Source organism: Anopheles arabiensis, chromosome 2 (genome assembly GCF_016920715.1).
Source record: "Anopheles arabiensis isolate DONGOLA chromosome 2, AaraD3, whole genome shotgun sequence".
Taxonomy (NCBI): domain Eukaryota; kingdom Metazoa; phylum Arthropoda; class Insecta; order Diptera; family Culicidae; genus Anopheles; species Anopheles arabiensis.
The window spans coordinates 37,164,406-37,175,952 of NC_053517.1; the positions used below are offsets into that span (position 1 = coordinate 37,164,406).

Below are 11,547 nucleotides of genomic sequence, written 5' to 3' on the forward strand. Positions count from 1 at the left end.
TTCTTTCAAGAAGTCTAACGCACTGAATAAGAAAGCTTGAGAACGGTTTGAGGAAAATAAATAATTTATTCGATCGTCATCGTCAGCGAAATAAATATCTTAACGGGCGTGCTAGTTACAGCTGGCCGGCGTACGCCTGTTCGTGGGCGTCCATTGATCGTTTCTTCCACGCGGGCGGAGCGTCCCAGTGCACGTGCGGTGCGTGATGATCGATGTGATGGTCGACGTGGTGCACATGGTGCGGTGGCGGATAGTGCACCACCTCGTAGTTGACGATCTTTGGCTTGGCGAACTTGAAGATCATCATCGCACCGGACAGCACCAGCGACAGCAGACCAAGAGTCATGGCCTTCCAGGTCTTGAGGGCGATGAGAGCGAGCGCCATCGGGACCAGGACGGTCGACTTGAACTTGATACCCAGCAGGAAGGGAATCATGACTTTCTTCACAAAACCACGTCCTAAACATGATCAAGAAAAGAAGAAGGGATAAGTTAAGAAAGGAAGAAGGGATAAGGATAAGGAATAAGATGGCAACAAAGTGTAGTGCTGCTGAACAAACCTTCCGCAACGTTTCCTTCCGTCAATGGCACAATCAGATTGTCGGCGAGTCCTCCCTGCAGCAACGTGTCGGGAATGTAGGCACGAGCTTCCTCGGACTGAAGCACAGCAGGCGGGGTCATTTTGAGGGCGTGTGTCGAGAGGAAGCTGTCGATGCTGTTCAGAAGTCGCACTCCGCCAGCGCTACGTTGCTGCTCGGTGTCTGCGGGCTGTTCCGGCTCCTCCGTACCGGTGCGCACGATCGTGAGCGACTCGGTGATCGGAATCTCGTCCTGCTCGGCCACATTCGCCATCCAGGCGAGGGCCTTCGCTTTGGCACACTTCAGCCCATGCTCACTGGCAAGGCAGGTGCGGTAGATGTCCGTGGCAACTTCGGCGGCCGATCGGGGCAGCGATTGGGTGCCGCCTGCCATCAGCACTAGCGACACCACCGCAAATACGGCGAACGAACGCATTTCTTCGTAGTAGGACTCGACACTCGAACACTTGACAGGGAAACCGACGGCTTGACGAACAGGGCGACTACGATCCACGGTCCACGCTGACTGCTTGACACGGTGAGTATGAATAGGTTGGATTTGATTACAATGGATTTTATATCGCGACCGTATGAGCCGCAAGGGGCGGGTGGCCCATCCACCGTCCCGTGTCCAACATGGTCCGGTGATTAATTGTCCCTACTCCGCGGAACATAACCTACCATTTCCATCGCTGCTGCGAACCTGATAAGCCCGACCCCGAGCCGAGGGAGGGGGAAATCGTTTCAAAACTACTGCCCCGCCCACGGTTTCCCTTTTCTCTTTCGGCCGGCTTCTCCGCGCATCCCCCAACTGTTCGACGTCGACGTGGGCGGAATGGCAGAACAGTCGAAATTTCCTGCACGCACGCACAGCCGGCTACGCCCTGGAACGCATACCAGCCGTACCAGCAGATCTGCTCCCGGGCCGTCATTGGCATTCTAGCAGTGTGCAAGCGAGCGCGGGCAAGGTGGGTCGGTGTTGCCGATACGGAACAGCTTTTTGGCGCTTCCGTAGAAAGCGAGAGTGTGCGATCGAGGAAAAGCGCATTAACGCGGTGGACAATGCGTAGCACGGTGCGCGTATGGTAATACATACGGCGCTATCGAATAACAACCACGACTATGTTCAACCACTGGCCGGAAGAGGTTGGTTGGTGGTGAGAAAAACTGTCAATTATATTTTAGCTGTTACATAAACATTATAATAAAGTGCACGACGGCGATCGAATTGCCATCCAGAAACTGTTTATGTAATAGATTTTCGTGAGCTAGCTCGAATTAGTGCCAGAATGACAGGAATAAATTTAGCATAAGCCATCGTATGAAGCAATAATGCTGGCGATATGGATTGCGTTATTTGGCCAAAGGATCAAGCGTTCATTTTTTGTACATGAATCAATTTGCTAGCATTTTTTGTTTAAATGTCCCTTTAAGCGAGGAAAATACACCGTATTATAACACTTTACAACAGAAATAGTATCAAAATCAATCTTGTTATATGACATACGGCAAACTTTAATGTGATGAGAGTAAAAATTGAGCTGGAAATATGTTTGTTTTTCTTATCAATGCTCCTATTAGCATCCCGGAAAAACTATGAAAAAATTTTCGCATGCATTTATACTAATTAAAATCAATTGTATAGATAGTTGATATAGTAACTACTGATTGTTGAAATTTCACAACGCCTTTTTGTTTAAATTTGATTATCAAATAGTGCATGTCTTAAATGGATGGGTTGAATATAGGGCTTGGTCCACACACAAAATAAATACATCAACGACATAATGAGCAAATGTAAAAAAACGCATGCCCATATTGGTTATAAACATATCACTTTGGATCTACCAATAGCCCAAATTTGAAGGAAACACTTTTCTAAACGCGTTCACAGGCGAATCTCTAGGAACCGTCCATTTCTTCGACATTGTGTTACCGTTCAAAAACACAAGACACGGAGACAATTAACACTATGTCACGTGAACTGAACAATGGTTACGATCGTTTAAATGAGCTAAAGGCAATACAATAATTTTTCAAATGTTAAGCCAGCTCAAACCAGATAAGAGATAGATAGATAGAGGTAAAAAAAATATTTATTTCAGAAAATTGTATGTTATTTGACCAGAATGATTGAAAATTAACTCCCCAAGGCATCTGAGCTATAGCAGAGATTTTTAACAGTGTTCATTTTCTATAATAAAGTATATTCGCATGAAGTACACAGAATTGTTGAATATAAATAGTTAAAACATTAAACAACTTTTTTTATTTAAAGTGGAGCTTTTATATTTTGCATTTAATACGACGTGATAGGTACTCTCCTTAGTATTTCAAAATATATTGGTCTATATAAATATGTCAAAATGATTCAGTTTTGAAAAACAAATTCAAATGTGACTAATATGGTTCTACTCGTAATGCAAAGTATGTTTACAATTTTATGGTCGATTGTTTTTTATTACAAAAAATATGTTTTTCTTTGCAGAAATGGTTTGTGTTATCTGTTATGATGGAAAAAGAGACGATTAGAAAAATTGACTTTAACGGTCATGGAAGATTTGTTTTCGTTTGTTTGTTCATATTTTGAAAATGGGAAAAAATAAAACCTAAAAAACCAAAAAAGAAAATGCTAAAAAGTGTATGCTTCCGCATCTTTGAGTGCATCATACAAGTGAATCCATTAGGTAGCTATCATCTTCAATATTGTCTTGAGCTTTATGTTATAAAATCTCTCCCTAAGTATAATCTCCTAAAACTTTTTAACAGACTAGAAACCTCGAATCTTCAATCCTTCAATCGTCAAAGGAAAGTTTACGTAACGTGTGAATTGCTATGCACATCTGACAGGAGACCGGATGCAGACAGCGTCGTTTTTCCAGGGTCATGCATGGAAACTATTCGTCTCATCCTTCTTCTTGAAGCCTTCCATTGACACATTCCCAACTGGCATGCATAATAAATTATGTATCAATACAATACCAGCAAACTACTGCGATCATGTTTCCAATACCCAAACACTCGTGGCTGAGTTGCATTCACTGCAACCTACACTGCAACGTGGTGAAAGCATGCAGATTTCATCCAAACAGCTGGTGTGGCATGTTCAGCACCAGTTACAGCCAAGAATGGCAATAATAACGTTCATAAAGTTCGCTGCTCGAGCTACCATTCGATCGGCTGTCGGTACCGAGGGCCAAGTATTGTTGGCGTATGCATCGATCTACATACTCAGTACGCATGGAGACGCGGGAAAACGGTACGAATGACGCCCGTGTGCGCACTTGCCGGCCATTAAAAGCCCCTAAAGCGCGTGTACGTGATCGCCATCGTCGATGCTGGCTGGCCGGAGTGTTTCGTCGTTCGCAAACACCGCAAGTGCTGTGATAACGGATCCGTTCGGGGCCGGTCACGATCGGGGCGGCTCGGTTTGGAAGGTCGTATAAAAGCGCTTGACAGTGAAATTTCCCCAATCACACCTGACAGCTCGCTCGACGTAGTCACATCGGTGCAGTGCACTCCCTAACTTGGACGCTTGGACACATCAGACATAGTTGAACGAAAAAACAGCAGAAACAATGGCATTCCGGTATCTAGCGATCGTAGCGAGCGTTCTGCTGGCCTCCAGTCTGGCGGCAGCCAGCCCAGCTAACAAGCCAGCCTTCTGGAAGGGAACGCCGATGGACGGCATGGTGGAGGAGATGCGTTCGCTGTGCAGCTCCGAGAACGATTCCGTTGCCTGCACCAAGTTCAAGATCATGAACTTCCTCGATACGGTTTTCAAGAAGGATAACTTCCAGGTAGGCTCTGAATTAGATGCTCAGAAAGAGTAAACATAACTTACCAATTTGCTTTCACTTTTCAACAGATCTCCGATGATGTTGAGGTACGCAGCAATGGCGCGCTCGTGAGCGAAGGCCGTGCACCGGCGGGACTGGTGGAGCAGATCGAGAACTACGTGCGCAGCCACGACGTTAACTTCAAGATGCCGATCGCCGGTGCCCGCGTCACCGTGTCTCCACGCAATCTCGAGCAGGATGAGCTGAATGTGACGTTCAACTTCCCCACCGGCAGCGGCCGTGGCATTGAGGCACGCAAATCGAAGCTGAAGAAGATCGTCATCCCGATCATGGTGTTCATCCTGCTTAAGGCTATGACGCTCATCCCGATGGCTCTCGGTGTCCTTGGTCTGAAGGCGTGGAACTCGCTCCAGCTGTCGTTCTTCTCGTTCGTCGTGTCGGTCGGTCTCGCTATCTTCCAGCTTTGCAAAAAGGTACGTTGGGGCAAAATACGTTTGTTGCGCAGTCTGTTCGTTTGTTAATACTGTTGGTTTCATCTTGTCTCCCCACAGTTGGCCGCCGATAGCCACCATCCGCACATTGCCGCCCACGGACCGTGGGATGCGGGCCGATCCTTCGTGCAACCTACCTTCGATGGTCAGGATATTGCGTACAGTGCTCACGCTTAGACCTACAACGGAAAATACGGACCGGATCGAAACATGCACTCCTCTCCCCCCGAAAGAAAGGGGACAAATAATTTATTTAACTTATTTGTAACGAATGTACACGAGAAGACTTTGCAAAGGCACTATGCTTTATGCGCTCAATAAACGAAACCCAAATCGAAACGAAACAACCCACAGAATTATTGATTGATGCGGTAGCGGTTAAGCATTTGATTTCCTTGCTCGATGGTAATGTTAAGTTGAACACACAATTTACGCTAGTGGAAATAGCTTTCTCTCTTTACGCACAAACTACGCGAATCCACATGCTGGTGGATGGGCTTCAAATTCGTGTTCACAGGTGTGAAGGTCCGGTATCGATCACCAATTTCACTTCCGATTTGAGTGCGCGCAGTTGCCGCGTCGCGTGCCATTCCGGGTCGCTTAAGCATGGCAAACACGTAGCCCACCAGGCGTCTCCATGGTATTGTTCGTTGTTTTCGTTTCTGCATGATGTGGAGAAAATGGGTACGCATTGGGCCGCGCGATTTGATTGTATCGTTTCCGTTTCGATGAATAGCGGTGTGGCTTCTAATTTCTATTTTGCCAAAACCGGGTAGACATGCGTTAGGAGTGCCAGAGAATGTCTGCAGTTATTTCTTTTCCACGTTGGTAGAAAACCATTTTCGAGGTTAATGAGACGCACTGCTGCTACGTGTTCATCGGTTTATCGTTTATGCCTGATGACCCATTTTGTACTTTGAATGTTTGTTACAAATGAGACATTGCTCAGCATACGCATGTTGCTACTGTTACAATGGTAGGCAGGGTAGTATTATGGTTGATGTTAGACCAGTTGTAACGATGATTGACAACGATGATGTGACCATAAATGGGTAGCCCTATATGAATGACTTTGATGTAAATTTGTTCGTAATTGGTATAATTCCTAATATGCAGAGTTTTTTGGTCATGACAGATAATGTGATAGCTTTTAGAAAACCCCCCAAAAGCGTTAGATCTTTTCGAGTCGAACGATTCAGCTTTCTTCTTCTATCAAATAGGAACATTTCCAAGTGCAAGCGCGGTTACTATGAGGCTCGATTGCGGGCATGCTGTTACTCATGGATTTAATGATAGTTCCACAAGTGTGGCTGCAACAGCATTACATACTAAGCTTGCACTAGGCTGGAGATGTTTTTTTTAAGACATTTAACATTCTTGTGCACAATTTTGGTGTTACAGCTAAGTCAAGCCGGATAAGCTTTGTTCTTAAAATTCTACACATTTCTAACAAACAGTAAATTCTTAGCATGTTCTACTAATTCTTTGGCACTATAAATTTTGTAGCAAAGATGACTAGATACAGTGTTCTTTATCTTGTTCTTCTTCGTTTTTTAGGGTAATAAGCGTAGAAGGTTTAGCCTTTTCTTAGTCTTTTATGGTTTTGATTATTGGTTTTTTAATCACATTATCAGAAAATCTTTTTAGTCACTTATGGTTTTGTATTATTTGTTTTTTTTTTCACCACATTATCAGACAAATAGAACACGCCATGAAGAGGAACTAATCTTCTCAAGAAGAGAACCTATTCAAGGCCTCCCTGTACACCACTAAGAAGCTGGGCTTTCAGTGACTTATTGATAACCATTAGCACGATAGTCAGTCCTACGTACGGGGACACGATCCATTCGGGGCTTGAATCCTTGACGAGCATGTTGTTAAGTCGTACGACTATACCACGAGACCAAAGGGATCTAGAGACGGAAATTGTTTTAAATAAAAAATGATTTCATAAACCCGGAAGTAGCTTTAAATCTTTCCAAAATGTAGTACAACGCAGTACTACACAATATTTTTTCACAAACCAAATTGAATATCTCTTATTTAAGACTTATGATTTTTAATATAAAAGCTACAACAGTTACCAGTAAATGATAAACCATTTGATATACTTGCTTTTATTGCTAACACATCTTTTGGATAGCAAAAGTGGATAAATGACCTTTAACAGTAGAAGAAGCACAACTCTATGTCCATAAGTTTCCGAAGGAAACAAATGCAAAACTTTCATTTTCACCCTTTTTTACGATTATGGTAATAGTCCAAACTGTGCCCGCCTAATTTACAGCCGAACCAAAACGCAGCATTTTACTGGTTCGTGTCCGCTGTGCTACTTCCGCCTCGTCGCGTAACCGTAATAACAAACACGGCCGAAATCAACGACTTCACGTCGACATCCTGCTTGCACTTGCCGAGCATTTCCATGCGTTGGGATGTAATAAAAGAGGACAAGACATACAGCACCGAAATATTGCAGCCCAAAACTACTTGGCAGGCATTAAAACATGGCCATCGAAAAGCGATTGCACAAACAACGGCCCCAATGGCGGGTTGGGATGGATGGGTGGCAGGTTGGGAAAGTGGTAGCATGCATTTCAAATGAAAACAAAAAGATAATAAATCGGAGCGCGTGACCTAAGCGGAAGTGACCGGGTTGATTTGCAGACGACCGACCAGTGGGTATGGAATTTGATGGCGCTTACGCTATCATAGCGGGCAAGTACAAAATTCCCGCACTCCGGAAGTGCCTGTGTGTGTGTGTGTATATACGCGTGCTTGTGTTATGCGCAGCGAACGAAGGCTAGGCAAGCTTGGGTCAGCTGGCAAAGTGTTAGCTGCTTTAGCACGGGCGTGCGAAGAAGCGTTCGGAGAGAAAGTGATCATTCTTGAGCGTAGCTGCGTGGCCATCGCGAACAAGTAGGCCTCCGCACAGTGCCCGGGAATTGCGGTCGAAATTCTTCCCTTCCCCAATCGAGTGTGAGCGCGCTTGAGCGGGACGGGAACGACTGCGCGCCTGTCATGCATACATAATCGTGTCATCGTCGTCAGCTTTTCGCCGTTCGGCCCCACAGCACCAAATCGACGAAATGGAGCATTGGCTGAAAATCGAAATCCCACTACCCACATCCTAGGGTGGGTGTAATGCTGGCCCGCTTTTTGTTGCTGTATTTTGTTGCCTTCGATTGCATCTCACTCGCACCGTACTCCACCCAAGGGTGTACGTATGTGGTGACGATCGTACGCAGCCGTATCGAACGCCTGGTCGATTGGGTGTTGCGCGACCAAAAACGGCCAAAGCTCGCCAGTTTGCTTATTTGGTGACGCGCTGTACCGTAGTGCGGCCGCATTCGACGTGCCAACCCGGTCGATCCACACGCCAGCAAGCCGAACTGCCAGCGGAGCAGCGCGACCGAACCAGGGGGTCGTTGGAAAGTCTCGTCTGCGCGTCGGCGGGTGTATAAAACAGTGGTGTCGTTCCAAATACCCTATCATTAGCCTTCCGTCATTTGCTTAATCAACATACCACCGCACCGCACCCAGGACACTGAGTGTCGAGCGACTAAGAGAGAGAGAGTGTGTGTGTGAGAGAGCACGAAACAGTGTCTGTGTGAGTGAGTGCGAGAGCGTGTGCGTGCGTGCAGTGCGTTAGTTATCCTAATCGCGGGTTGAATCCTTGCGCTTCTTTCGTTTAGCCAAAATGATGCCGACTCGAACCCGTTCGCTGGTGTTGGTGGTTGTGGTGGCGCTGGTTGCGGGCGTCGCCTCCGGTGCCTCGATCGCGTCCAATCTGGTCGAGGAGGAGCGACCAAGGATCGCGTCCAGCGAGGAGCTGCTGTCGTCGATCGTGAACGAGTGCTTCGACGGTGCCTCGGTCATGGGCTGCCTGAAGGGCAAGGTGCTGCTCTACCTGGACGGTATGCTGGGACTGCGCGAGGAGGAGGCACGCGCCTTCGAGGAGCGTAATGTGGATGAGGTGATCTTCGACCGCGTCGGACGTGTGCTGGCCACCCACGAGTTCCGCGTTCAGCTGCCGGAAGATACCGTCGTCAGCTACCGCGCCGATAAGGGTCTGGACATTGACGTGGTGCCGGCGGGTCTCGCTACCGGTGAGTATTGCGCTAATGCAGACACACAAACACACACACATTTTACACCTCGCCTACACTCGGATATGGTACTAACCCAATGCCCCCTCCCCCATACACTCCGATCCCGTCCGTTTGTTCGGTGTGTCTCTCGCTCCAACAGAAGCGGCCCGTGGTCACTTACTGAAGAAGAAACTACTGCTTCCAGTGTTGCTGCTGCTGAAGCTGAAGATGAAGGCGCTGATGCCGATCTTCCTCGGGCTGATCGGACTGAAGGCGATGAAGGCGCTCATCCTGTCCAAGCTGGCGATCACGCTGGTGCTCGGCTTCCTGGTTGCCCAGCTGGTGAAGAAGTCCGGCCTGGGCATGCCCATGTCGATGATGCCCATGATGATGCCCCAGGCTCCGGCTGCTGAGTATGGTGCACCGGTGCCTGCTACCTCTACGCCGGCCTCCAGCTACGAACCATCGTCCTGGGACTCCTCCTCCGGCCCGTACTCGCGCCACTGGGAACCGTCGACGTCCGGTTCGTCGCACAACCTCGCCTACAGCTCGTACTATCCCAGCTCGAGCGGTTCCAGCTCGTACACGGCGTACAACGCTGGATCCAGCAGCTCCTCGGCCGTTGGTTCCGGTAGCTCTTCCTCTTCCTCCTCTCCCTCGTCCGGAGCTTCATCGTCGTCCTCCTCGTCGTCGAATGCAGCGCACGCTTACTAGAAAGCGTACCGCCCCGCACCAGTCACGTAGACCCGTACACCAAAGCGAAGACGCAAACGTAGGCTAGCCTCCCCACCGGGAGTCGTACTTCGAGCCATTTTTTCTTTCTTCTTAGTCAACAGCGACTCAAAAAGTGAAACAACCTTACCTGGAAGGTTTCGAACGAACAGTGGTACCGTCAATGGTCCATCGCCACTATCCCGTGATTGGACGACCGTATTCCAATCAGTTACTATCGGAGGAACTGTGGCGATGGTTGTTGACGAAGGGTCCACAAAATTTGAGGAAACTCTGTGAACGCTGGTTGGCCTGTGGGAGGGTTCATAGCTTAAGCCCTTTACATTTTCTTTCCCATCCCTGCGACCTATTTATTGTCTCCTAATGCGAAACGTTATTTATTGAATGAGGAAATAATAATAAACAAATCGACGAAAATCTATCAAATCGAAATTCTGATAAGATATTGCATAAATAATGGTTTTTGATTATCATATTCTACTTTATTTTATACTTTTGAATTGCATAGAGTGAAAAGTTGAGGTAAGTACAATGTGGCAATGGTTTGGTAAATAGAAGTGAAAGAAAGCAATATTTGATAGAAAATAATCAAAAACAATAAACAAAATAAAATAAACAAAATAAACAATAAAATAAACAAAATTATCAAAATGTACGCTTACGCTGTAAACATGTATTGATTGATTGATTTAATAATTTATTACATTATATTTTCAATATGGGTGCCAGGTTAGTACACCGCTAACAGATACACAATTTATGTTTTTAATACAATTTTATGTTGTTATTATATGACATTACCTAAAAAATAATACAATACAATATTTGGCAAAGAAAAACTGATAATGTAAATATATATTTGTATTTACGTTTGAAATGTATGCAATGTATGTGTTACGAAACAGTACGAACTAATACAAAAATATGGTTTGATTGTTAAGATTAAATATGTGGTCAATTTCTAAAGATATGAAGATAATATTTATTTAAAGTGATATACATTTTTGCAATAATAAAGTTTTATCCTGTATACATTGTCCTTTAGAATAATATTTTTCCAAAATAATAGACTTTTTTTCTTACTTTAATTTCAAAACAATTAAAAGTGATTTTCTTAAAGATGTTAATGTTATTTCCTTTTTATACGTATAATAATTTAATGATTATACAATAAGAATGTGATTATGGTTTTCATGAAGCGTACCCATTGTGCGTTCGTAACGCTAGGTAACGCTTTACAGCGAAGACACACACCCATCGTTTTTAGACTGCTCGAAAAAGTCTAGCACTTCACCACGACGAATAAATCTCGATGAACGTATAAATTTTTCAACCAAGTCGTTGCATTCCCAATTCATTTGTGTTAAATGTTTTTTACAATTAATGTTTTGTTTCAATTTTGTACCATAAAGTTCATTGAATATGCTTTAATGTTTTAATACGATCAACAGATCTCATACGATTATTATACTATTTGGTCTGACTATTAAATCTCCGTCCAGATATACATGAAAGAAATATGATTTCACTCATAAAAACTAGTTTCATGTAATAAATACTATACAACGATTTATTAGTCACTAATGGTGGCTGCGATGTGCCCACACGTACGGTCACGATCAACTACGCCTCGACAAACTACCGTCCACTCTATATGGCGCAACGTCTGTCGGACGGCTAAGCTGAACGATGACGTACAGAGCGGACGACTCCGACACCATTCCATCAGGTGGCCGGTGCAAACGAAATCGAAAGTGATTTAATAGTTCATTATTCATCCGTTGCTTTTTCACTGACACACACACTCAGATCTAGCCACCCACCTCACCGTAAGGGAGTGTGAAAGGTGGGCAACCGT

At 45.3% G+C, this 11,547-nt stretch overlaps 3 protein-coding genes across 5 annotated transcripts; 2 read left to right on the top strand and 1 right to left on the bottom strand.

Annotated features, from left to right (window-relative positions):
* Nucleotides 1–46: 46 nt before the first annotated feature.
* Nucleotides 47–1,138, bottom strand: LOC120896540. Its single transcript, XM_040300730.1, has 2 exons — nt 561–1,138; nt 47–459 (listed from the first exon to the last, which is right to left on the bottom strand). The coding sequence occupies exons 1-2, from the start codon at nt 1,012–1,014 to the stop codon at nt 116–118; spliced, it is 798 nt and encodes a 265-aa protein (XP_040156664.1). The 5' UTR covers nt 1,015–1,138; the 3' UTR covers nt 47–115.
* A 2,895-nt stretch (nt 1,139–4,033) lies between these two features.
* Nucleotides 4,034–5,213, top strand: LOC120896541. The gene is made up of 3 exons (XM_040300731.1): nt 4,034–4,378; nt 4,447–4,851; nt 4,930–5,213. The coding sequence occupies exons 1-3, from the start codon at nt 4,157–4,159 to the stop codon at nt 5,044–5,046; spliced, it is 744 nt and encodes a 247-aa protein (XP_040156665.1). The 5' UTR covers nt 4,034–4,156; the 3' UTR covers nt 5,047–5,213.
* Nucleotides 5,214–8,235: 3,022 nt separating this feature from the next.
* On the top strand, nt 8,236–10,143 carry LOC120897530. 3 transcript variants are annotated; one of them, XM_040302489.1, is made up of 3 exons: nt 8,236–8,480; nt 8,562–8,975; nt 9,118–10,143. In XM_040302489.1, exons 2-3 carry the CDS (start codon nt 8,567–8,569, stop codon nt 9,669–9,671), a joined length of 963 nt encoding a protein of 320 aa, XP_040158423.1. In that variant the 5' UTR covers nt 8,236–8,480; nt 8,562–8,566; the 3' UTR covers nt 9,672–10,143. The 3 variants fall into 3 exon arrangements, with proteins under 3 accessions (XP_040158423.1, XP_040158424.1, XP_040158426.1); XM_040302490.1 differs by having other exon boundaries at nt 8,236–8,476; XM_040302492.1 differs by having other exon boundaries at nt 8,237–8,975; nt 9,163–10,143.
* Nucleotides 10,144–11,547: the final 1,404 nt, after the last annotated feature.